The sequence below is a fragment of the Chrysochloris asiatica genome, unplaced genomic scaffold (assembly GCF_000296735.1).
Source record: "Chrysochloris asiatica unplaced genomic scaffold, ChrAsi1.0 scaffold00083, whole genome shotgun sequence".
NCBI classification, from domain to species: Eukaryota; Metazoa; Chordata; class Mammalia; order Afrosoricida; family Chrysochloridae; genus Chrysochloris; species Chrysochloris asiatica.
Window position 1 is genome coordinate 328,170 of NW_006408601.1, and position 27,972 is coordinate 356,141.

Below are 27,972 nucleotides of genomic sequence, written 5' to 3' on the forward strand. Positions count from 1 at the left end.
TAACCCCTACGCTACCTGAGCTCCTTCACTAGCCATTAGAGAGATGCAAATCAAAACAACAATAAGATATCATCTCACACCAGCAATATAAACTATCACATAACAAGGATGAATCTTGAGGACATTATGCTGAATGAAATCAGTCACAGAAGAATATTGTATAAGATCATAATTGCAAAAGCTTTCAGAAAAGATATTGTTGTTAAGTGCCATCGAGTCAGTTCCAACCCATAGTGACCCAGGATAGGGTTTCTGAGGAGCAGCTGGTGAGCTTGAACCGCCAACCTTGCAGTTCAAATGGCTTTGCAGTATGGCGCATTAACCCACAGCACCACACCAGGACTTTTAAGAAAAGATACTCATACTAAAATGGGGGAAAAAGGCTCAGAGCTGCCTGGTCAGGAATCCGGAAGTGGAGCTCACTGACTTAAGCACTGGCCACAGTTGTGGTCACATCTCCAAGGGGCGCTTCAGCCTCTAGGACTAAACGACCAGGTGGCCGGAAAGTGGGGGTGGTGGCAGCAAATGGGAGACCCCAGGGACCAACCCGCGTCCAACTCCTGGGAGTTGCACATTTGTAGCTGAGCCGCTCCCCCTCTGCTGAGCGGGGACACACACCACGTCACCTTATTAATGGCAATTACAGTAATCAGCAATGCAACCCCATCCTTATATCAACTGATTTTACCATCACCATTAAATCCTTTTTTCTCCTCTCGTGCTCCTGTTGTTGTTTGTTGTTAAAGTGCCTTCAAGTTGATTCTGACTCATAGCAAGCCCATATAGGGTTTCCAAGGAATGGCTGGTTTGAATCGCAAGATCGAAGCTTCAAGCTCACCTACTGATCTTTGGAAACCCTATACAGAATCGACTTAACGGCACTTAACATCAGTATCTTTAAAGAGTCCTGGTGTGGTGCTGCGGGTTAATGTGCTGGATTACTAGGTCGGTTTGAACAACAAGGTTGGAGGTTAAAGTTCACCATCTGCTCCTTGGAAACCCTGTACAGGGTTGCTATGAGTTGGAGCTGACTCCATGGCACTTGAACAACAACATCTTTAAGGACATTATAGGATCAGCACTGGACTATGAACCACAAGGTCGACAGTTCAAACCCACCAGCTACTACTTAGAAACCCCATCCTGGTCACTATATGCATTGGAACAAACTCAATGGCACTTATCAACAACAAATGTCTTTAAGTTCCATCCAAATTGTAACATGTATCAAGGCCTCATTTCTGCTGTTGGCCAAGAAATATTCCATTGTACGTATTTATCTTGTTTTGTGTATCCATTCTTCTGTTGATGGGCATTTAGGCTGTTCCCACCTTTTGACTTTAGTAAATAGTGCTACAATGAATAATGGTGTACAAGTTTCTGTTTTAGTGTCTTTTAAGTCTTTTGTGTGTACATGTAAGAGTGGAATTACTAGGCCACATAATATGTCTATTTTTAGGTTTTTGAGAAATCACCATAATGTTTGTCAATGGATTAAACATTTCCTTTTATCTTCACCAACATTTGTAATTTCCTGTTTATCCTGCATCTTCACTATGGGTCTTATTTCCTTTCCACCCATCCATCCCTACTCACCTTTATCCTTAGGTACATATTGCCCTTTTGACTCTGTATGATTGACTGTTCCACCATTCATAGTGAACATTCCTTACTAGTTTTGTTGTCCCCACCTATATAATTATTTACTGCTTGACTAGTTGGACCCTAGGGTGAGTTCCTTTCCAGACCTGAAGGATGGTTGAGGGCCATAGTCTCAAATTAGTCTTTTTTCTTTTCTTTTTCTTAAATAATTTTGAGTTTATTCCATATTCTGTCACTTTATCTGGGACCTTCTAATGTTATTCCTTTCAGAGAAGTTGTTAGTGATAGCCAGACACTATCTAGTTCTTCTGGTCTCTAGAGTCATAGAGATTGATGTTCACATGTTCTGTTAGTCTCATCACTCTTTGTACTTCTGCGTCTGGGGAGATCAACAGCTGCACCTTAGATGGCCACTCGTTAATATCTCAGACTCTACTCATCAAAGTAGAATGTAGAGCATTGTCTTTGTGGACTATGTTATGCCAATTCACCATGTTGTCCCCTGAGACTAATGGGCCTGAGCACCCAGATGCTTGATATCTAAGAAGTTTTCTTCATTTGCCCACTATATGTCCCACCACATTCATAGTTGTGTACCAGTATACTCTTTCAAACTCATATCTATGGGATATGTAAATATAAAATTGTTACATAAATATAAATAAGTGTATATGAAAGCACTGGGCCACAAGGTCATCTTGAGCTGCAAGGTCAGCAGTTCAGACTCAACAGCCATTCCTCAGAAACCCTATACAGGGTTGCTTTGAGTCGGAACCCTGTTGACAGCTTTTAACGATAATATATGTATTCTACTCTTCCTCCCGTACCCATTCAGCATGCATCTCTGTCCACATATCTACAGTACATTGTTGTTCCGAAGTTGTGTATATATATAATCACTATTTACCTCAACTGTTTAGGGTTTTTTGTTTGTTTTGATCTTAGTTTGAGTGAAATGACATCTCATTGTGGTTTTAATATGTCTCTTTGATTGCTAATTACACTGGGCATTTTTCCATGTGTTTTGTGGCCATTTAAATATCCTTTTTTGGCGAATTGTCTGTTCAAGGCGTTTGCCCATGTTATGATTGGGTTATTTGTCTTTTTTGTTAAAGCTTTATTTATATTTGGTAACTATATTCTTGTCACATACATGGTCTCTGAAGTTTTTCTTGTAATCGATTCCTTGTCTCTTCACTTTTTTGGTAAAGTATTTTACTAAATTGTTAAAAAGAATTTCGTTGTCTATGTGGCCACTATCTTCTTGCCTGAAGTGTGACACGGACCCCAGCCAAGAGCAACTGCCAAGATGGCCCAGGAAGGGGGAAAGTGCAATTGCATTTGGTTTGCTGCTATTTTGTTGAGAATTTTGGTATCTATATTCTTAAGAGATATTGGACTGTAAATTTCTTTCTTGTGTGGTGTCCTTGTCTAGTTTGAGTATCAGGCTTATGTTTGCTTCATGGAATGAGGTAGAGATTACTCCTTCCTTTGTTGTTAAGTGCCTTCAAATCGATTCTGACTCATAGCTACCCTGTACAGGGTTTTGAAGGATAAGCTGATGGGTTTGAACCGCCAACCTTGTGGTTCACAGTCCAGTGCTGGTCCTACAGTACCACACCAGGAAAAGAGTTTAAAGAGTATTGAATCAGTTCTCCCTTAAATGTTTGATAGAATTCCCAGTGAAGCCATCTGATCCAGAACTTTTTAGTTGTTGTTGGGATACTTTTGATCAGTGATTCAAAAAATAAATCTTTGTAAAAGCACATTTTGACTTTTGTAAATAATGTATAATACATAGATCAAAAAGTAATATTTCTTAATGAAGAGTCCTGTTTAACATTTTATTTTTAAAATGTAAATGACTTTATTAGTCTCATTTTTGTCTTATATACATTTGTATTATAAATTGTGTGAGAGAATTATTAACATGCATATTATATAGAGGTAAATCAAAAGGTATTGCTACACAATCATGGTGGTAGTGGTGTGCCATGGAGTCGGTTCCAACTCATAGTGACCCTGCATAGGGTTTCCTAGACTGTAAATCTTTATGGGAGTAGAAAGCCTCATCTTTCTCCTGCAGAATGGCTGGTAGTTCAAACTGCTGACCTTGATATTAGCAGCCCGACTTGTAACCACTATGCACCAGAGCTCTTTACACAGTTGTTGTCGTTGTTAAGTGCTGTCGAGTTGGTTCCTACCCATAGCGATCCTGTATAGGGTTTCTGAGGAGTGGCTGGTGATCTTGAACTACCAACCTTGCAGTTCAAACTGGCTTTGCAGTCCAGCGCATTAATCTACAGCACCACACCAGGACTCGTACACAATCGTAGAGGCCGTTATTAACAAATACATGAGACTGTGAAGCTGTTGTTTCTTGACACAGCCTCCCTCTATGTCTGTACACTTCTGAAGGTGGTATTTCTAGCCCTCTAGCTAGTTTTGTGGTCCTGGTGTGGCGCTGTGGGCTAGTGTGTCAGACTGCAAAGCCATTTGAACTACAAGTTGGCAGTTCAAGCTCACCAGCTGCTCCTCGGAAACCCTATACAGAGTCACTATGGGTTGGAATTGACTCGACGGCACTTACAACTTTCCTGGCCTATTTCTCACCAGTGAAATTTTTCGTTTTCTTAAAATTTCTTCATTCTGTGTCCTTTGAGAAAATCCATCAACATTACCCCTATGGAAACCAAAAAACAGTTACCATAACCTGAGCTGAACTCTCTGCCTTGATTGTAACTGGCCTAGTAGATGCCCCGGGAAACCTAACAAGACTAAGACATCTGTATCACTGAGAGAATGTGCCTGCAGCCACCCTGATCACAGAGACATGTTTACATAGGTTTTGTTTGGAATAAACCTGTACATGTATGAACTAGAACCCCAGTAGCAATACTTTTTGACTTACCCTTGTATGTCTGCATTCTTGGTAACTACAAAACTATTATCTTTTCTATTTATTAGAAACATTTAAGAATCCATTGCTCATGTGTAATATATTTTAAAAATAATTGTCAATTCTATTTTTGTCTTCAAATGTGACAGAAGTGATGGTGAAAGTTCATGTTGTTGATCTAAAGGCAGAATCTGTTGCTGCTCCTGTAACTGTTCGAGCTTACTTAAATCAGACAATTACAGAATTCAAACAACTAATTTCAAAGGTAAGTTTCAAAATGGATCAGTAAATATTGTTGAGTGCCTGCAGTGTGCAAGGCACTGTGTGATAGTATGGATATGAGGAAGGCTCTATCTACTTCAAGGAGCTAATACAGGAGACAACTGTAGTCAGGAGAGAAGAGTTATTCAAATGGAAAAAAGATGGAGCCAAGTCTGGAGGTAACAAAGTGTGAAGCAACTGCAAAGAACAGTGATATGTTTTGTTTGGCTCATTGCGGGCCTGAGAATGTAAGTTTGGTTTATTTCATGGAGGACTTTAAATAGTAACACAAAAGTTGGGATTCTGTTTGGTATAGGCAGCAGGAAGTAGGGTATTGAAACAATTCAGATGAATTATGAATATTGCATATGACTAGAAATGAGAGAAGGCCCAGATTGCAAGAGAAAGTATATAAATGTAATCTACAGGACTTGTATTGGTAATTGTTGTGGGTAAAGCAGGAGTAGAGATGACCTCAAGGGGTTCAAACTTAGGTTACCAGAAAGGTAGACTTTGCCGTTGACAAAAATAGAGGAATAAGATTAGGGGGAAAATTTGATAAGAAAGGTGAAAAACTGAATATTGTCCATATGATGTGGATTGTTGATAAAGAGCATAGGGTCATTCAGAATTTTTTACCTGGAAAAATATGATAAAAGCATCCAGATTTACTTGGACAAAAGGATTAGTCCACTCCAGAGAAATGATTTAGGGGTCATGTACTCTGTATGGAGTCCTGGCGTGACACTGTAGGATCAGCACTGGACTGCAAGGTCAATTTGAACTACAGAGTTGGGAGTGGAAACTCACCAGCTGACCTTTGGAATCCCTATACAGGGTCACAATGAGTTGGAACCGACTTCATGGCACTTAACAACAACAATATACTCTATATAACCTTGTGTAAGCTCTGAATGAACTTGACTATATAAACATAGACAAAATTGTGCAGGGTTTCTGAAACCTTGGTTAAGAACTGTTGGTATGGTGGAAATTTCTCAATAATTCAGTTAGGAAATTGAGCCCAATTTGTATACTCATTCATCTTACTATTTTGTTGTTGTTATTATGTGCTGTGGTGTCGTTTCCGACTCATAGCGACCCTGTATAGGGTTTCTGAGGTTGTAAATCTTTATAGGAGCGGAATGCCTCATCTTTCTCCCACAGAACAACTGGTAGTTTCAAACTGCTGACCTGTGGTTAGCAGCCCAATTCATCTTAGTATATAGTCTTTTTTCTCATTATCTGGGGTTTTTAAATACCTGCTTAATAATTAGGATTGGTGTGGACTTTAATGTAATGCTGCAATGTGGAGAAAGAAAAAACAACAATACTGTATAAAAGTCTGGTATGTTAGTAGAAGTAATGACAATAATAATATTTGATGATGATATTTTAAAAATTATTTCTAAATTATAGTTAGGAAATGAACCATGCTGTTAAGCAATATTTTATGATTAAATTGCTTGTAAATATATACTACTTACATGGTTTTATATTTGATTTTTGAAAATACTAGTGCTAAATATAAAAGTCAGATGATATAAAAACAAGGTTAAAAATTTTTAGTTTAATGTAGCGTATAAGAACTGAAATGGAATACAAAAGAAACATACAGCAGTCTCCTCCGGAAGAAGCACATAGGCCCTTCCTAAGGAAACCAGTAATATTATCAGAGGAAAGCATGTGTGTTGTGTTAAGTGCTGTTGAGTCGGTTCCGACCCATAGCGACCCTGTACAGGGTTTCCAAGGGTATAAATCTTTACGGAAGTAGAAAGCCTGATCTTTCTCCCGCGGAGCAGCTGGTAGTTTCAAACCGCTGACCTTAAGGTTCGCAGCCCAATTCGTAACCACTACGCTACCAGAGCATAGCTGAAGAAAACAAAGGCAGTTAAAAATACTGTGTCAGCATCGATGGTGTGAAGTATAAATAGACTGAAGAGGTATTAAGAATTAATATCACATAATTTGTATTAGAAACAAATTATGATTTTTAGATTGTAAATTATATTTATCTGCTTGTTTCATTGGTTATAAAAAGACACCAAAAATTAGAGATGTAGCATTTTAGAATAGCTGTAAATTTTACTTTCTAATTTAAAATTTTCCTTTTTCATGGAAGAAAACTTATTTAGCAAAAGTATTAATTAACAGTATTTACAATATACTGAAGAGCCTGTCAAAAGCCAAGAAGGTAAGCAGCCATTGGCTTGGTATCAGCACTCTGATAGTTAGTCAATTTATTGTGGAATCCTCTCACCACATTTCCTTTGAAAATAGTTTCAGAGATTTCATGGATACGTGATACATTGTTCTCCTGATGTATAGCATAATTAATGGGTAGAAATAATAATTTTTACTTGTTATTGTTGTTGTTAAGTGCCATCAAGTTATTTCCGATTCACAGCTACCCTGTATGGGGTTTCTGAGGAGTGGCTGGTGAATTTGGACCGCCAACCTGAGGTTCAAACTGAACTTGCAATCCAGTGCTGCACTAGATTCTTAAAAATTTATAACATCCACTAAAATTATTTTTCTGTTAATTTTTTCATGTTACTTTTCAGCAGTATCTTGTTTTCTCTTATTTTAAAGCCCAACAATTATATTTGAAAAAGTACATTTTAATTCAATGGTTTTCCTTATAGGCTGTTCATCTACCTGCTGAAACAATGAGAATAGTGCTGGAACGCTGCTACAATGATTTGCGTCTTCTCAGTGTACCTAGTAAAACTCTGAAAGCTGAAGGTTTTTTCAGAAGTAACAAGGTATGTCTTTTCTTTTTTAGTTACTATTTTCTAATGCTGGTGATGGTAAATGAAATGCAGTTCAGACCAGGGCTTTGAGTCAGTTCATTAGAGTTCAATCTCCTGCTGAGAATATGTTTTCCTACCTCAGAAATAGCACTGGGCTGTGAGCCACAAGTTCGACAGTTCAAACCCACCAGCTACTCCTTGGATAGCCTATACAGGGTTGCTATGAGTCAGAACCGACTCGATGGCACTTAACAACGTCTGTAGAAACAACAAATAGAATCCACATTTTAACAGGATGCTCAGGTAATTCTTAGTAATTACCAGATTATTCTTATGTACACATCTATAAAAGTCTGGGGAACTTACTCAAATGTATATTCGGACTCAGTATGTCTGTATCAGAAATGCAAATTCTCAGCAGTGTATCAGACTGGAATGAACAGGTTCAAAGTCCTGGTTCAGACTTTACAAGCTTGGCCTTCAAAGCCAGATGATTTCAAGGGGTTCATACTTAGGTAATCAGAAAGGTAATGATATACTATACTAACATCTGTGTATAAATGTAAATTTTCACAACCTCCCAATATTGTGGTCAGGCCACATAAGGGTTCTCTCTCTCTCTCTTTTGGCCTTTTCTCATGCACTGCCACCCACACCCACTTGGTATGGTGCTGCAGATTAATGTGCTGGACTGCAAGGTCAGCAGTTCACACTCATCAGCCACTCCTCAGAAACCCCATACAGGGTCATTATGGGTCAGAACCAACTTGATGGCACTTAACAATAACAACAAACCACCCATCTGGAGTCCTGGTATGGCACTGTGGGTTAATGAGGTGGACTGCACCGTCAGTTTGAACTGCAAGGTTGGTGGTTCAAACTCAACAGCTGCTCCTTGGAAACCCTATACAGGGTCACAACTGATTCGATGGTCCCTCTCTCTACAATTTTTTTTTCAAGCTCCGCCTCATCTTTCCCCCTCAGAGTGGCTGGTGGGCTCAAACCACCAATCTTTTGATTGAAAGTCCAGTGCTTATCCTAGAGAGCCACTGTCATCCTCTGTAAAGATTACAGCCTTCGTAAGCCTATGGGTCAGTTCTACTCTTTCCTATAGGGTCACTGGGAGCCGGAATCAGCTTGAGGACTATAGGATCAATTTAAATAGGTTTTATTTTTCGATCTTCCATATTATAACAATCATGTCTTTAGTATCTTATTATTTGATGTTTAAATAATTGCAATGCGTATCTTTAAAAGATGAGCGCTCTTTAAAAATACCAAACCACAATTATGCTCTTATACCTAAAAAGTTAACTAAATTTTAATACCAGACAATGCTAGTAAGTGTTCAAATTTTTCCTCATTATCCTATAAACTTTTTAAAATAGCATTTATATGTTCAAATGAGGATCCAAATAAAGTCCATGATGTAACTCTTAAGTCTGTTTTAATCTTTAGATTCCCCTATATCTCTCTAGTTTGTTGCAGTTCATTTGCTCATGAAATGAAGCTATTAGATTTTTCTGCAATCTAAATTTTGGTGAGGGTATATGTTCCTTTATCTGTATTCATGCTGAACTTAGATTTCTTAAAGAGCAGGATATTGAATGCAAGATATGAAAGATACTGAAAGTCAAGGATATTGACTTTTAGGAAATGGCCAACCTAATAAAGAAGATGTATATGTATGTTCACTCTTATTTTAGCACAGTTTTATGATGAGTTACAAAAAATATGAACCTAATATTTAGTGTCCTAACAGTGAATACTGGATTTCAGCAACTTTAAGTTTGCTCTTTATCATTCCAGATTTTATAACTTAAGTATTATCTTGATATTGTTCTTATGATTAATGAGCATACCACTGAAATTAATCATGTAATATAACTCTTTGACTTACTATTTAGGTATTTGTTGAAAGTTCCGAGACTTTGGATTACCAGATGGCCTTTACAGACTCTCATTTATGGAAACTCTTGGATCGACATGCCAATACAATCAGATTATTTGTGTTGTTACCTGAACAATCCCCAGGATCTTATTACAAAAGGACAGCATACCAGAAAGCTGGGGGTGATTCTGGTAATGTAGATGATGATTGTGAAGGAGTTAAAGGACCTGCTGGAAGCCTGAAGTCTGTGGAAGCTATTTTAGAAGAAAGCACTGAAAAACTCAAAAGCTTGTCATTACAGCAACAGCAGGATGGAGATAATGGGGACAGCAGCAAGAGTACTGAAACTAGTGACTTTGAGAACATCGAATCACCTCTCAACGAGAGAGACTCTTCAGCATCAGTGGATAATAGAGAACTGGAGCAGCATATTCAGACTTCTGATCCAGAAAACTTTCAATCTGAAGAACGCTCCGACTCAGATGTAAATAATGACAGGAGTACCAGTTCAGTAGACAGTGATATTCTTAGCTCCAGTCACAGCAGTGATACTTTGTGCAATGCAGATAATGCTCAAATCCCTTTGGCTAATGGACTTGACTCTCATAGTATCACAAGCAGTAGAAGAACAAAAGCAAATGAAGGGAAAAAAGAAACCTGGGATACAGCAGAAGAAGACTCTGGAACTGATAGTGAATATGATGAGAGTGGCAAGAGTAGGGGAGAAACACAGTATATGTATTTCAAAGCAGAACCGTATGCGGCAGATGAAGGTTCTGGGGAAGGACATAAATGTATGTACTTACAAACAAAAAATTGTGTTTGAAGTAGCATCATTTTTTCTCTTAGTTCATTTAGATGTTTAGTTACGGGAAGAATCAGCTAAGTGTTAGGTACTAAGTTCTAAAACCTCCCATAGCCCCTGGATTATAAGGTGGTTTTCTGTTGCCCTAGTGTCCATTTTTGATGTAGTTATAATGAATAACATTGTTAGACTTACGTAGCACATCAGAGCTATATGACTAATTGTATCAGAAATTTAGTTAAGAAAAATTTTTAAGTAGTCAATATTATGAAAGAATTACGGTAAAAGTACTAAATTTTAAAAATAGTGAATAATTTTAAAAGTGAAAAATATATTAATAAAAGTCTAGACCCTTTAGCAAATTTGATATTCAGTACCCAGCAAAGTTATTTTATTTGTACATCCCTCTCTTCTCTTCATTCTCCAAAACAATAGCAACTCCTTACAAGCTGAAGAAAGTCCTTATTAATCAGGAAACTCAGAGGGAAAAAAAGGAGCCCTTTGTTTTGTTTGGCTCTGTTTGTTTTCTCTTTTTAATTTGGTACTTTGAAGTGATAGTCAAGGTACAACCTAGAAATTTCAACTTGCATAATCTCAAAAAATGGAAGTTATTTTTTTTAAAAAAATTGGGGGGAGGGGAGCTTATTAGACAAGTAACATCAAAAATAGAATATTATATAAGACTAAAAATATTAAAGGCATTTTTATCATATCTTGGACTGAAACCAAAGAATTAGCAGGACCACCAAGTTCTATATACAGAATTCAGGTATAAGTGAGAAATAGCTGAAAAACTAAATGCTTCATAGTAGTTACTTCTTTAAGAAGAGATATTAATATTAGCCCTTGCATTTTAGTTTCCAAAACATTTTTGTTCTTCAAACTTTTCTGAAATGAATACAGCAAATATTAATATCCTCATTTGGCAGAGAAGAAAACTGAAGCTCATAGAGGATCAGTGACTTGCCCAAAAGTCCATGTATAGCTAGTAAGTAGTGGACCCATTATAAGAATTTAAGGCCACTAATGGAATGCACTTGCTTGTTTTAGGCCTGGAAGAGAGTCCCACTTCTTCAACATCCACCCAGCTAATCAGTATTTCCTGAGTTCATGCTAGATACTAGATACTTTGTAACTACTAGAAGTAGAGTTAACTAAGATGCATAAGGTAGTTGTTTTAATGTAGTTGTAAAGTTTATAAATACTATAAAAGTTATGCACTGTAATGCTTATAACCCAGAATTCTTTCTTTTTAATAGGAAGTGGTAGAAATTATGAAATCAGTATAAAAATGCATAAAATTGTGTTTTTATCACAATAGGTCTGAATAACACTAGAACCAAATGACTAATATGTATGGGACTTTCACCTCAATAGACTCGTTAACTTACATTATCTCATTTTGTTTTCTTCACCAAACCAAAAACCAAACCCACTACCATTAAGTGGATTCCAACTCAAAGTGACCCTATATGACAGGGTAGGACTACTACCCCATAGGGTCTCCAAGCTGTAAGTCTTGACAGAAGCAGACTGCCACATCTTCCTCCTTTGGAGCAGCTGGTGCTTTCGTAATGCCGGCCTTGCCGTTCATGGCTGAGTGCTTTAACCACAGTACCGCGCAGGCTTCTGTTAGTAAAACTGATGTTGTTAGTCTCTTTATCACTGTTTTCACTGATAAAGAAGCTGTGACTCAAACAGGTTCAGTAATTTGTGTGAGGTCACATTGCTGGAGTTGGAACCAGGTATTCTCACTGTAAGTGTGACCTGCATTTCACTACCCCATAGTGCTATCCCACTGTTATTTACTTATTCTGCTTTATGAGGGTCCCCCAACATAGTAAGGAAAAGCAGCCAGTGATACTCTGCTTCCTTATCATACTCAAACCTTCCAGAGGTATGGGGGGAACTGAAAGTGGCTCATCTTCAGGAAAATGTTGGAAATTTCTGTTAAGTGGTTCGTTTTACAATGATGTTCAAAAAATGTGACTGGATAATAACTGAAGAAATAGTCATTGGAGGTATTTAAATATGTAGTCCGAGGAGTCTCATTTCTCATCCAGAATAGTTCTTGAAGTCTTTTGAAAGTAATCACTGACCATTTCGTAAACTTTTTAGAAAATTATACTGGACTCTTTTGCTAGCATTCATTGAAATAGTAAATGTGCTGAAGAGAAACCATTTGTTGTATTTTATTTAGGCATTCAAAAGCCTTGTTTGAAAAGAAAAAGTGAAAAATGCCTTGTAACAGTTAGAAAGCTGGTTTAACAATAGGGGAGGGAGAATGGATGATAACTAGCAGCCAAGGCTCTTCAGAAGTCTGTACTAAGGCTGGCTCCTCAAGGATCTGAAATTTGAGGCCTGGGGGAGACACGACTGATGGGTAATAAGACAGGCTTTCCAGGGCGTTGAAATGGCAAAACGGAAGAGCTAAACAATTTGGTACATGAAATGACATGCTATGTACAGTATGGACAATTCACTTAGGTAGTCTATATAGCCTGTAAGATCTATCTAGGAATTGTTTCAGAGAGGAATTATAGACATTTTCCTGAAAATATTGCCTCAGTATGTCCCAGTTGTGTTCTGCAGGCAGGCCAAAGTAATGACATAAAAAGGATAATTAGAGTATTTGCACTGAAATTTCTTGGTACAATTTTAGTTACCACCTCATTCAAGAAATATGTAAGAGAAAAGAAAGAAAAAGACCCAAGTAATTTTTTAAGTTGCAGCTTGCTGGACTGCATAATTAAAGGATTGTTTGCCAAAAGCTAGAATATTAAAATTTTGGAACACACATTAAAGCTTAGAAATTAGCATGCAAGCAAATTAAAAGAAATGGTGCCGCAAATGGTATACAGTAAACAAAAGCTTGTCACTCTGCTTGTAGTTTCTTCTGATTCATACTTGCCATGTTTTGTATAGTGAATCTTTATACCAGCGAAACAACTAGTGAACATTAAGTTATTTGACTATTCCACTCAGAAATTTATCAGCCCTGGAGTTTGGATGGCTTGAAAATGTGAACCCAAAGTTTTTTTTAGTTCTGTAGGTAGTCCATGACCCAGCCATAGCAGCTGTGGTATTCTGCACTGCCTCTTAAGAAAAAGAGATGTTTGTTCTTTGCTAGAAAATAAAGACCAGAACTATAAATAGGAACATTCCAGAAGAATTCTCATAAGTGGCTTATAAAATAAGGGACAAAGACTAAAATAAACATTTAAAAAAATTAGTCAAAGATAACTCTATTAGAATGCAAAAATGATTAAGTTTAAACCTTGTAGGGCTGAGGGCATTTCTGATTGTTTAGATAACTTTCTGTTATCATCCAGCTTTGTGATAAAACACACATATGCTGGTCTTGAAACTTCTTTGTAGAAATACCAGAAGTAGATTTACTAGCAAATTTTTACACAATCATTATATGTCTGGCACTGTGCTAGATGCTTGATAAATGTATTACCTCATTGACACCACTCTCCAGTACGTGGCGAGGTACTGTTGTCATCTCCACTTTTCAAATGAAGAAACAGAGTTGGCAGATGACTGTTCTAAGCAGAAGAGACAGGTTTGCACCTCAGTCAAGGTCTGTACTATTATTGTTGAACAATGAGTATTCTCCTTTGTGGGCATTCTTGGGAGTTTGGTTTTAATTCAGAAAAAAAAAACCATAAAAGCCATTAAAGTGTCTCCGAAGATTTAAAGCTGTCAGATTATACCTGTTAAATACTCATTGTCCATGATTTTTATCCATTTAGTATAATAGATTAGCTAAAAGTTAAGTAACTAGTTGAAGGGTATTTATTCTTGTTTACAGCATAATGAAAAGTTTTATCTATTTTATTTATACTTTGCATTCTTTTTTTAAAAAAATTTGTTTCTGTTTTGTTTTATTTTTGCTTAGGGTTGATGGTGCACGTTGATAAAAGAATTACCCTGGCCGCTTTCAAACAGCATTTAGAGCCCTTTGTTGGAGTTTTGTCCTCTCACTTCAAGGTCTTCCGAGTCTATGCCAGCAATCAGGAGTTTGAGAGCGTCCGGCTGAATGAGACACTTTCGTCATTTTCAGATGACAATAAGGTTGAAGAAAATAGTCTTTGAGTAGTTAGGTCTTTTTTAAAATGATAGATTTGAGAGCACTTTGTGCTATTTCCAAGCAAGGTAAAATGGATACCCTGAAAAGATCATTTTTCTTTGATATTTAGTGGTTATTCATTTTGCTTAATTAAGCAACAGTGTTAAATGTTAACTGTGTGTCAGTTATGTTCTAGGTGTTAGAGACAAGAGATAAAAAATACATGCGTGTTTTCAAAGAGCTAAAGAATTTTCAGAAGCAAAACTAAACAATGGGGTGAGAATGGGTCGTTATTCTGCTGGAACAGTACATCTAAAACAAATGTTTTTAATTTATAGATCACAATTAGACTGGGGAGAGCTCTTAAAAAAGGAGAATACCGTGTAAAAGTGTACCAACTTTTAGTCAATGAACAAGAGGTAAGTAATATAATGTGAAGTTATATCTTGAAGTTATTAAAAGCATTCAATGAAGAAATCTTACTAGTATTAGTTTCTTTTTGAAGGCGCTCTAGTAGTATAGTTAGTTACCTGTTGGGCTGCTAACCACAAGGTCAGCAGTTGGAATCCACCAGCCCCTCGTCAGGGGAAAGATAAAGCTTTCTGCTCCCATTAAATATGTATAGCCGCGGAAACCCTAGACAAGGTCCATACGAGTTGGAACCAACTCGGCAGCACACAACCATTAGCCAGTTTCTCTTTATTTCTCTAAAGCAGCATCTGGCTCAGCTGTTGCTGTTGTAACACAGAAGCATCCATAGACAGTCTATAAATGAATGAGGTTGGCTATGTCCCAAGAAAGTTTTGTTTAGAGGAGCAGATAATGGACTGAATTTGCCCTGCAGGCCACTGTTTGCCATCTCCATCTAAAGTATTACTACAAATGCTGGGGCAAGGCAAAATTTCAATGCTTTTAAAAGGGCTCTGTTTGTGCTTGCCTTGTCAGAATGATTATATGCTCATACTGGTATAGGGGGATAGTAGTTGACCTGTAGAGCATAGTCGTACTTACTTACTGTGTTCATGGAGTCATTTTCATACTTAACAGGCATTTAAATATCGGTTATTGTTAGATGCCATTGAGTCTGTTCTGACTCATAGCAGTTCTGTATACAACAGAATAAACTTAAAAACATTCTTGAAATTTGTAATTAACTCACTAAAAATGCATTTAATCCTCATTAATTAACTATGCTATAAATGCTATATATATTGTTCCATTCTGTGATTAAATAACTGAGACACAGAGAGGTGAAGTAACTTGCCCAAGGTCACACAGCATGTAAATGGTAGATTCAAAAACTACACAGGTTCTGTGACTCAGCATCTGTATTTGTAATCACTATACTAAGCTGCCTCGTTCATTTGATCTTTTCTTAGTTCCGGTTCTCAATGTTGTAATTTTAAGGGAGTAATCTGCTAAATACTTTAGTTTCTGTCATATATAAGCAAGTAGCCAAAAGAATAAGACATGAGTTCTATTTTCAGGATATTTGTAACATCTTACTGATGTAATTTTGAAAACCCAGATATCAAACGAGGCGATAAACTTTTCATAAAAGGTCTTTATTAACCATGTTTTGGGAAGTGGAGGCATCCATCCATCATATCTCTTCAGTGTAACTTATTACATTTCAACTTATATATTTAAATTTGGTGTTTCTGATTCTGTCTCTTGACACATCATGTATTTGAAGAATTAATATGCATTTCTCTTGGTTTCGACCATAAAAGTTCTTTTCATTTTCAAAATTGTGATCATTTTATAAAAAGAAATTTGAATGCATTGTCTTCTTTAATCTTCACAATGGCCTAGTAATGATACTATCCCCAATTTATAGCTGAGAAAACTGAGGCATTAAGATGGTAAGTAAACTTGCTGAAGATAGTACAGCTAGTAGTGGAGCAAGGATTTGAACCTGGAAATACAGGACTCCTAAACTCAGGCCCTTCATTGTCACATTAAAAGTACAAATAAAATGTCTTATTATTTCTTACTTTGAGGTGCAATTGAAGCATTATTGTTAATGTTTATATTCCTAGCCCTGCAAGTTTCTGCTAGATGCTGTGTTTGCTAAAGGAATGACTGTACGGCAATCAAAAGAGGAATTAATTCCCCAACTCAGGGAGCAAAGTGGTTTAGAGCTCAGTATTGACAGGTAAGGTAAAATTAGAGTATCATGCAGGATTTGAAGAGCGAATGTGTAGCTAATGGATGTGGACTGGTATGATTTTTCTAAAGCCAGACAAATGTGAAAGTCCTGTACTATTCAAAATTTTAGGACTACAGATTAAGTTGACAGGACTAAACAAAAGCTTTAGAATTCTACTTGAAATTCCTCTGGAGGATACCAGGCATGTAGTATGGGGGAGTGTTTTATACATTTTCCCCTAGATTTTAATCAGTAACCATTTGGCTTTGGTATTTAAGCATAGTTCATTTTTCTTTGGCATTTTATCAGGGCCAATTTTTTAAGTTCAGAATTTCAAATTATAATAATTTAAAATACCTTATCATGTTTGTAGGTTTCGCTTAAGGAAAAAAACATGGAAGAATCCTGGCACTGTCTTTTTGGATTATCATATTTATGAAGAAGATATTAATATTTCCAGCAACTGGGAGGTTTTCCTTGAAGTTCTTGATGGTATTATCAACACTTTTATGGGGAAATATCACTTTAGAATCTTCTTGAACTAATAAAAGCCCTATACTTTCTTAAAAATCAAATGACGAGTTGCCAGGAATCTAATCTATAGTATAATTATATTTTATTAAGCGTAAAGAAATGTTGTTCTAGATTAATATGATCATCCTACCCTTGTCCTCTCCCTGAGATTTTCTTCCCTTGTGTCCTAACCTGCTGATTAAAGATACTAAGTAATCTGCTGTCTTTCTCTAGGTTCTCTTCTCCTTTTGAACATTTCTTCTTTTCTCTAATTTTGAGATGTGTAATTCACCCTTAGAGGAAATGGAAATTTCAAAGTTAGATGTTTAGTACTTTTTGCAGAAAGTTCTGTTAATGTTTTCTTGGCCATGTTTATTATTTAATTTAACCCCCACTCCAATTATGGTTTATTTTTACCCCGTGAGGCTATCGTATTGATAATTATCAGAGATTTTCAGTACAGTAACCAAAAAGAACACTTAAATTTGTCATACTTCCAAGTATTATCAATGGTGGTAGTGATTGTTATGTATATTTTAGACAGTCTGTTATTTGGAGGATGCAATGGGGTGAATATTGGTTTTGGGGAGACCACATCAAGGTAAATACCTAGTTCTGCATTATTTTATGACTTTGCCGTTACTTAGATGTTAATTTTATTCTGTAGAAATTAAAGTATAAGCTCTAGATGTTTTTATATAAGATTAGGATAGCTTTAGAAAGTTTGATCATCTACTACCTCACCAAAGCTATTTCAGGTCTAATGCAGTTTAATTTAAATGGTTGAAATACCGATCAATTGACAAGTTAATCTGAGAGATAAGGAGCAGCTGGAACACTGTTCACTATCAGTATATGGGCAAGTGATCCACATCTGGGTCCCTTTTCTGAGTGACTGGGGCCCTTAGATAATATCACCCTGTCTGGGCAGGCCTGAAAGAGCCCATTAAGGACATAGAAGTCACCCTTGTAAGGAAAGATTGAGTATGTATTGTAGGAATTAGCCAGGAAATGTTATTGGATAGTGGATGTCCACATCAGTCTCAGTTTATAGTGTAGCATCAAAGAAAATGCCATGTGATAGTGTAAGAAGCCTGTAATTTGCAAGGCTCGTTACTATAAAAATGAATAACAACCAGTGACTGTCTTCCAGTTAGCACAGTCTAGAGGGAGAATCAGAGCTTAGGATTTTGAAGTTGTCAATAAGAAACTAAGGGACCAAATTAGTACAAGTGGCTCTGGGTATACCAGAGAGAAAGGTGACGCTGGATATTGACGAGTCAGTACATTTAGGAGTAATTCTTCTTTAGAAGGATTAATTTATACATGGGGTCACCAGAGCGACTGATTTAATGATAGGTTGAGTGAAAAAGGAGGATAAAGTAAAGATTCTAATGTGTTTTTAGATTGTAAAGTAGTAGCCAACAGAAAAGCAGATTGGAGACCCAGAGAAGAGAATCATTTGTAGAGTACTGTCCAGTAGGGATCAGGAGGGAGTGGCTTCAGGAGGACAGTAGGGTAGCCTGTCCTGCTGGAGCTATCTTCTGAAACTGGATGGAAGAGAGTAAATATTTCATTCTCAAAACATCTTTGGATAATTGGTTTCTTTTTGCCCACTTTTAAAGAATAGTACTTGAAGTAAATCTTACTATTTAGTCAGGCACCATAGGAAAAGTAAAATTTGGAATCTTTGAAGCAAACAGGATGAAGCCGTAATCTTGCATCTTTTAGGGGTAGAGAAGATGAAGTCCATGTCACAGCTTGCAGTTTTGTCGAGGCGATGGAGGCCTTCAGAGATGAAGTTGGATCTCTTCCAGGAAGTTGTGCTGGAAAGCAGTAGTGTTGATGAATTGCGAGAGAAGGTAAATTCATTTTAAACAGTGTGAGCTAAAAATACAAGGGTAAACAGAAAAAAGTGTACATGAAAACAAGCCCACACCAGAATTGAAGTGAGAATAGCAACACTTCATTTCTCATATCTTGGACATGTTGTCAGTAGGGACCAGTCCATTGAGTAGGACTGGGTAAGGTGAAAGGTCAGCGAAAAAGGGGAAGATTCCCAATGAGATGGACTGACACAGTGGCAGCCACAGTGGGTTGAAACAACTGTGAGTCAGGTGCAGTACTGGGCAATGTCTCGTGTTGTACGTAGTATCAGTATGAGTTAGAACTTGACTCGACAACACCAAACAACAACCTAGGCTGAAGTGGCCTTCACAGTCATAATTTAATACCTCCAGATTATTAGCTTTTTTTGTATCTGTTTTGTCTTTCTTCAGGTATGACCATGTGTTTCTTTCTGCAAGCAATTTCAGTCACACTGTTTCCTGTACACTTTTTTCTTAGAACCATCAAGAAGTATTGCTGCAAAACCATAGAAATTTTAAGAAAAGCTACTGTTTATTGACATACGCTCCACCTCGGTCTGTATACTTCTGAAGGCCTTGTTTCCATTTCTGTAGCCCTTCCCTGAAGAATTCTGAGCTCTTCAAATTACGCCATGTCAAAATAGCAGTTTGGGCATCCTTGAGGGACTTAAATTGTGTTTCTTTTAAATGTTCTTTGAGTTTGGGGATGAAAAAGAAGTCTGAGGGTTGTAAGATGTACAGGGTAAGGATTTCCAAGGTAATTCTCGTAGAACAGTCCTTTGCCACCCTTGAAGAATGAGCCGGTGCATTGTCATGATGGAGAAAAATTCCTTAGCACAACTTTACTGGCCTTTGTTTCACCAGTGTAATTTTCCATTTTCTTAAAACTTTTTCAAAATAAACTCCCTTAGTAATCCTGTGTCCTTCAAGAAAATCTATCAAGATTAGTGATGGTGTTATTTCCACCAAGTTGGTTCTGATTCACAGCAATCATATGTACAACACAGCAAAACACTGACTAGTCCTGTACCATCCTAACACTCATGCTTACATTGAGCTCTTTGCTGCAGCCACTGGGTCAGCTCATCTCGTTGGGCATTTTCTTCTCTTTCTTTAGCCCTCGTTTTCGCTGACCCTCCACTTTGCCAAGCATGATGTCCTTCTCCAGGAAGTGATCCCTCCTGATAACATGTCCAAAGTACATGAGATAAGTCTTGCCTTCCATGCTTCTAAAGAACATTCTCGCTGTAATTCTTCCAAGATAGATTTGTTCGTTCTTCTGACAATACATGGTATATTTAATGTTCTTTGCTAAAACTGTAAATCAAAGTAATCAATTCTTCAGTCTTCCTGTTTCATTTTTCAACTTTCCCAAGCATATAAGACAATTGATATTGCTTAGGAGTCCAATTGTGAGGATTTTGGTTTGTTTATGTTGAGTATAATCCACACTGAAGGCTGGAGTCTTTGTTCTTCATCAGTGCTTCAAGTCCACTGCCCTTTCAGTAAGCAAGGGTATGTCATCTGTATATCACAGATTGTTCATGAGCCTTCCTCCAATTTTATGCTGCATTATTCTTCATAAAGTCCAGCTTCTCAGATTATTTGCCCAGCATGGAGCTTGAATAAGAATGGTGTAAGGATGCAACCATGATACATACCTTTCCTGATTTTAAACCATAAACAACAACAAATATCTTGATCTGTTCAAACAGCTATCTTTTGATCTTTGTACAGGTTCCAAATGAGCAAAATTGAATAGTTTGGGATTCCCATTCTCCTCAGTGTTATCCATACACTGTTAGGATCCACATAGTCAAATGCCTTTGCATAGTTAATGAAGCAGCAGGTAAACATCTTTCAACCACGAACCGTCTAATAACAGCAGTGGTGGCTCTTGTTTCATATCCTCTTCTGAATCCATCTTGAATTTCTTACAGTTCCTTGTCAATGTACTGTAGCAACAAATTTTTTAATTATCTTTTAGCAAAGTTTTTATTGCAAGTGATATTAATGATCTTGTTATATGATTTCCACTTTCCCTTGGATCACCCGTCTTTTGAATGAGCACACAATATGGATCTCTTCCAGTCAGTTGACCAGGTAGCTATTTTCCAAATTTCTTGGCATGGACAAGCACTGCTTCTGTTTGTTGAAACATTTCAGTTGGTACTATGCCAGTTCCTGGAGCCTTGCTTTTCTTCAGTGCTTTCACTGCAGATTGGACTTCTTTCTTCTTTTAATACCATTGTTTTTTTGTTTGTTTTTTTTAATGTTTTATTGTGAATTATGTGATAGTTTACATGGGAGGAGGACATTAGCTTTACATTCATCCTATCGTATATCATTTCATTGCCATGGTTACAATCCCCTCCATGTATCATCAACCAACCAAAGGGTATACCCTGCAAGCCTGCCCCTTGGTCGTCAGCACACAGCCCCTCTCCCTCTCTGGGTCTAAAGTCCCCAGCTGCTCCATGTCATCATCTCTGCCTCCATGTCTGGCGCCACTGTTTCTCTGGGTAGGGTCCCGTATTCCACTCTTCTCCCTTGATGGTCCCAGGGTCCTCTGCTCCTGGGCTGCAAAGTCAATCACTCCCCTCCTTTTGCTACAAAACGTCAACCTTTACATTTCCAACCCTCACAATCAGTCCTGATAATAATTATTCACTATTTTGCCACATGAATGCCATCCCCATCTCTTTTCATCAGCCCTTCTCAGACATATTGGATACTATTCAGTGAAGATTCTACCTTCCTCTGTGCCCTCTGGATCTAGGTTCCCTCTTGAAAGCTTGTAAGCCCATCACTTCTTGCCTTTGTAGTCCCCCATTTTGGGTAGCCAATGTCCAAGTTGCCCATCCCTGTCTACCCTGTGTATCGAGGGGTTGTGAATGATCCTTGCTATAAAGATTGTTCCATCTTTTGAATTACTGCATCCATAGGTGTAGGTCAAATTCATCAAATTGTATCTGATCTGATACAATTTTTTCCCTCCTTTTCTTCTTCTAGTTGACTTCTGATCATCCAGCCATTGAAGCCAGGCCAAGAGGGTATTATCTGCAAGTGTGGGTGTTCTTGTGCATATGCCCTCTCTTTGTACAGTCTGGACGCTTCACTCTCCACTCTAGTCCTCTGTGGCTATGTCACTGACTCTGGGCCCAGGAGTCCCCAGGTCTTGCAACACTGCTGACCAACCAGGTCTCCACCTGGATAATACCATTGGTTCTTGATCATATGCTTCCTCCTTAAATGGTTGAACCAATTAGTTTTTATATAGTGACAGTGTATTCCTTCCATCTTTTAATTCTTCTTGCATCACTCAATATTTTGCCTGTAAAATCCTTCAATATTGCAACTTGAGGCACTTCTTTCAGCTTGAGAAATTCTGTGCTTATTCTTCCCTTTTGGCTAGGTTGTCTATCTCCATTAGAATACCTTTTTTCTTGTTTTCTCCAGCCACCCTTTGAAATTTTCTGTTCAACTCTTTTACTCCATCTTTTCTACCTTTGCTGTATGTTCAGGAACAAATTTCAGAGTATCTTCTGAAATGTTGGTCTTTTCTTTTCTTGTCTTTTTAATGACCTTTTGCTTTCTTTATGTATGGTATCTTTTATGACATCCCACAAATTCATCTGGTCTTTGGTCATTAATGTTCAGTACATCAACTCTTTTCTGAAGATGGTCTCTAAATTCAAGTGAAATACAAAGAAGCTTGAAAAATGGAATTAAAAGGTAGTGGAATTTCTCCAGAAACTTTTTTAAGCCCCCTCATATACTCAAAGCCATATTTGACTCTTTTAATTGCACACTTCTTTTCATTCTCTCCAGCTTCAATTTGATCTTGCTACAAGCAATTGATGGGTCAGTTCTGCAGTCAGTACCTAGTCTTGTTATAATTAATACTAAGCTTCTCCATCATCTCTTTCCCGAAATGTAATCAGTTTGATTGCTGTGTATCTTATCTATTGCTGAAAAGGTATTTACAATGCATAAGTCATTGGTCTTGCAAAATTCTATATTGTGATCTCTGGTGTGTGTTCTTTCACTAATGCCTTATTTTCCTACAAGTAATGCTTCTTTCCCATATTTACATCCTAGTCACCAGTAATTATCAATGCATTTTGGCTGATAATTTCAGACTACAGAAGTTGATTAAAAAGATCTTCAGTTTCTATATCCTTGGCATTTTGTTGTTGTTTGGTGCCATCGAGTCGGTACCGACTCATAGCGACCTTATGCACAGCAGAACGATACACTGCCCAATCCTGGACCAACCTCACTGTTGTTGCAAAGCTTGATGCTGCCACTTGGCCAATCCATCTCATTGGGGGTCTTCCTCGTTTTCTCAGACACTCCACCTTACCAAACACGATATCCTTCTCCAGAGACTGGTCCCCCCTGACAATATGTCCAAAGTATAAGAAGACGAAGTTTGGCCATCTTGGCCTCCAAGGAAAACTCTGGCTGCACTTCTTCCAAAACGGATCTATTGGTTCTTTTGGCAGCCTATGGCACTTTCAATATTCTCCTCCAACACCATAACTCAAAGGCATCAATTCTTCTACAGTCTTCCTTATTCACTGTCCAGGTTTCACATGTACATGAGGTTATTGAAAACACCATGGCTTGGATCAGGCGCACCTTAGTCCTCAAGCTGACATCATTGCTCTTCAACACTTTAAAAAGGTCTTGTACAGCAGAGTTGCCTAATGCAATACACCCTTTGATTTCTTGACTGCTGCTTCCATGAGTGTTGTTAGTTGATCCAAGAAGAATGTAGTCCTTGACAACTTCAATCTTTTCTCCATTGGTAAGAATGTTGTTTGTTGGTTCAGTGGTGAGTGAGGATTTTTGTTTTCTTGACATTTAGATGTAATCCATATCAAAGGCCGTGCTCTTTGATCTTAATCAGTAAATGTTTTAAGTCCTCTTCACTTTCAGCAAGCAAGGTTGTATCATCTGCGTATTGCAGGTTGTTAACGAGTCGTCCTCCAATCCTGATGCCACTTTTTTCTTCATATAACCAAGCTTCTCGGATGATTTGCTCAGCATACAGGATGAATAAGTATGGTGAAAGAATACAACCCTGTCACACACCTTTCTTAATTTTAAACCATTCAGTGTTCCCATGTTCTGTTCAAACAACTGCCTCTTGGTCCATGTACAGATTCCTCATGAGCACAATTAAGTGTTCCAGAATACTCATAGTTCGCAATGTTGTCCATAGCTTATCATGATCCACACAATCAAAAGCCTTTGCAAAGTCAGTAAAGCACAGGTAAACATCTTTCTGATATTCTTTACTTTCAGTCAGGATCCATTGGACATCAGCAATGATATCCCTTGTTCCACGGCCTCTTCTGAAGCCGACTTGAACCTCTGGAAGTTCTCTGTCAATGTATGATTGTAGCCATTTCTGTATTACCTTTAGCAAAACTTTACTCGCTTGAGATATCAAAGAGATTGTCCGATGATTTCCACATTCTGTTGGGTCACCTCTTTTTGGAATGGGTACAAATATGGATCTCTTCCAATCAGTCGGCCAGAGAGTTGTCTTCCACATTTCTTGGAAGAGATGAGTGAGTGCCTCCTGTGCCGCCTCACTTTCTTGAAAGATTTCAATTTTTATTCCATCAATTCCTGGTGCCTTGTTCTTTGCCAATTCCTTCAATGCACCTTGGACTTCCTCTCTAAGTAACATTGGCTTTTGATCATATGCTACCTCTTGAAATGGTTGAACATTAACCATTTCCTTTTGATACAGTGAATCTGTGTATTACTTCCATCTTCTCTTGATTTTTTTTGCATCATTCAGTAATTTGCTCAGAGAATGTTTCAATAATGAAAGTCAAGGCTTGAATTTTTACTTCAGTTCCCCCAGCTTGAGAAATGCTGAGCATGTTCTTCATCAAGGCCATATTTTCCAACTGCATTAGTACTTGGTATTATGGCACTGTGGGTTAATGCGCCAGACTGCAAAGCTGTTTGAACTGCAAGATTGATGGCTCACGCTCACCAGGTGCTCCTTGGAAACCCTATACAGGGTCGCTGTGGGTTGGAACCATCTCAATGGCACTTCACAACAATAACAACAATATGTAAATTTGAATCCTAGTCATATTTACTGGTCTTCTCTGTATCCATGTGGGTATTGTCCTCTCACTATCAGCATTTTACTTAAGGAGAGATCTTGAAATAGACATTTTGGCAATGAATGTGGTGCCATTCCTCTTTAATTTATCATTCCAAGTATAATAGATCATAGGATTTTCTGATTCAAAAGAACCCAAACCAGTCCATTTCAGGTTTGATCTTTATGTGTTTCATCTCATTTTTGACGAGTTCTAGTTTTCCTAGATTCATGCTTCATATATTCCACATTCTGATGACTCCTTTGGAATCCCAAAAGGATCCCAATCACCATAGCCTTGAATTTAACTGTCCCAGCAAATCCCTTCGGAAGCCATTGGTTAGACTGGGCATTTTGGGGAAGGCACCCTTATAAAACGAGGACTAATTGGACTTGTATACAGCTATCACTAATCACAGCCATGTTGAGACACATTTGTTTGGAATAAGCCTATGCATGTATGAATGTGAACCTTAGTAGCAATACTTTTTGACTCACCCGTCTAAGTGTTCCCTGTGTCTCAGAAGAGAGAGAGAGGAGGAAGTGAAAGCCCAATACAGGTGCAGCAACCTTTCTTTGTTTCTGCCACACTCTGGCTACATTCTGGATATTACTTAGGGTTCTGGATGCTTTGAAAATTTGCTTCAGTCTTTCAGAAATGGATCACTTTCGTATATATTGGTTGAATTACTTTTATATAAAGTTAGGATTACCAGCTAACTTACTGTATGTCTAAAAAATGCAATCATTTGAAATAGGACAATTGGCTACCCGTTTGGAAAAAAGATATATTTCTACTTCATACCAAACACAAAAATAAATTCTGAATGGATTAAAACTATATAAAATAAGATTACAAAGGTACTAGACAAAACTTTCAAAAAATATTCTCATTCATTCTAGAAAGGGAAATATGTTTATAAGCTTAATACCAGAAGCCAAAAATGAAAAGGTAGATCACATGAAAGTTAAATATTCTGCATTACCCCCCCCCCCAAAAAAAGGTATTTAAAAAAACTCATAAAGCTAAATGACAAGAAAATAGGGTATGCAATAGTCGTTTGAACTACAAGGTCAGCGATTCAAGCTCACCAGCTGCTTCTTGGAACCCTGTACAGGGTCGCTATGGGTCGGGATTGACTCGACAGCACTCAATAACAACATTAATATTGGGAGCATATAAAACAATATTTGTAATTTATAAGGGAGCACTAACATTAATAGGGAATGCTGGTATGGCACTGTAGGGTAAGTCCTGGACTGTTAACTGCAAGGTTGGCCATTCAAACTCACCAGCCACTCTTTGGAAACCCTGCACAGGGTCACTTGGACTCAGAGTTTCATGTCAGTAGATGACACTTAATAATAACTATATTAATAGGAAAAAGATTAGCTCATTTTAAAAGTGGATAAAGAACATGAAAAGACAATTCATAGAAGAAATGCAAATTAAAATTATAATGTAATATTATTTTTCACTTCTCAAATTGGCAAAGCCACCTACAATTGTCTAAATACAGGGGAAGAAGAAAATATCATAGATCTTTGATAAGTATTTAAATAGATAATAGTTTTCAGGATTCATATTGATACTGTTTTTCAACATTTCAGATGTTCAATTCCACATCTAGGAATTCAGATATGTAAGGCTATTTATGGAAATATAAGGTGGCTTCAAACAGTGCAATGAAAAATTCCATTATCTTTTCGTTCCTTTTTTCAGCAATTTTTTAAAGCCCTCTTATATATGTAGTTGGCATCATTAAGTGCCTTCAAGTTGGTTCCAACATATAATGTAGGATTTCCAGGGAGTGGATGGTGGGTTTGAACCACCAAGCTTGTCGTTGGCAGTCTAGTGCTTATCCTACAGTACCACACTAGGATTCTTAGTATGGGGGGAGGGGGGGGCAGGCAGGAAACTAAATATCCATCAGTAGGAAATAAAATGGCACATTGTATCAGTAAACAGAATGAGGTTGCTTTGTGTCCTGTTTGTATAGATTTCTTATAATAAAATACCATTCATTTCTAAAAATACCAAAGAATAATTTCCATTTTATTATTAGTGATAATAACTATCATGTTTTGAATATCTGTTATATTACAGGAAATGTGCTTATTTCAAATGTGTTAACTATATATGTAGCCTACGTTGTTGTTAAGTGCTGTCATGTCGGTTCCAACTCACAGTCACCTGTATATATCCAGGGAGTAGCTGGTGAGTTTGAACCACCGACGCTGCAATCCAGCACATTATCCTGCAGTGCCACACTATTCTGAATATATACAAATGACATATACATATTTCACTTTCATTTCAGTGCAGTCCTATATTAAAGGCTTTTGTTATTGTTGTTGTTAGGTGCCATCAAGTCGGTACCGATTCAATAGCGACCATATGTACAATAGAACGAAACACTGCCCAGTCCTGGGCCAACCTCACAATTGTTGTCACAGTTATACATGTTGTTGTTGTTAAGTGCCATCATGTCGGTTCCAACCGAAAGCGACCCCGTATAGGGTTTCCGAGGAGCAGCTGGTGAGCTTAAACCACCAACCTTGCAGTTCAAACGGCTTTGCAGTCTGGCGTATTAACCCACAGCGCTACACCAGGACTCCACGGATAATGCATGCTTATTTCAGGTTATTTGCAGGGTGAGGATGAGTAGGAGAGAATTTAATGTCCTACTTTTTCATTTTTTAATCCCTGTGGTACCTTTTGGAGTCCTGATGTAGTACTGCATGTTAATTTATTGGACTCCAAGGTGGTTTGAACCTAAAGGTGGGTGGTTCAAACTCACCAGTCACTCCTCAGAACGAACTCGACGGCACTTAACAACAACAACATACTACTTTTTGGAGGAAATAAAGCTATTTCTGTCTTGGGGAAAAAGGAAAATAAATTTTCCAAGCAAATTAATGAACTAATATAAAATGTTTTCTTTTACAGCTTAGTGAAATCAGTGGGATTCCCTTGGAAGCTATTGAATTTGCCAAGGTAAAAACCCTAAGAACATTTG

General features: G+C 37.6%; 1 protein-coding gene across 1 annotated transcript in view; it reads left to right on the plus strand.

Annotated features, from left to right (window-relative positions):
- The window catches only part of USP47 (ubiquitin specific peptidase 47), a 190,352-nt gene that overhangs the window by 158,995 nt on the left and 3,385 nt on the right, over window positions 1–27,972 (plus strand). Inside the window, exons 17-25 of the mRNA XM_006865822.1 lie at window positions 4,651–4,766; window positions 7,408–7,527; window positions 9,423–10,200; window positions 14,116–14,291; window positions 14,625–14,705; window positions 16,329–16,444; window positions 16,812–16,930; window positions 18,683–18,813; window positions 27,903–27,950. Coding sequence (XP_006865884.1) covers window positions 4,651–4,766; window positions 7,408–7,527; window positions 9,423–10,200; window positions 14,116–14,291; window positions 14,625–14,705; window positions 16,329–16,444; window positions 16,812–16,930; window positions 18,683–18,813; window positions 27,903–27,950 — 1,685 coding nt within the window. The remainder of the gene's footprint in view (window positions 1–4,650; window positions 4,767–7,407; window positions 7,528–9,422; window positions 10,201–14,115; window positions 14,292–14,624; window positions 14,706–16,328; window positions 16,445–16,811; window positions 16,931–18,682; window positions 18,814–27,902; window positions 27,951–27,972) is intronic.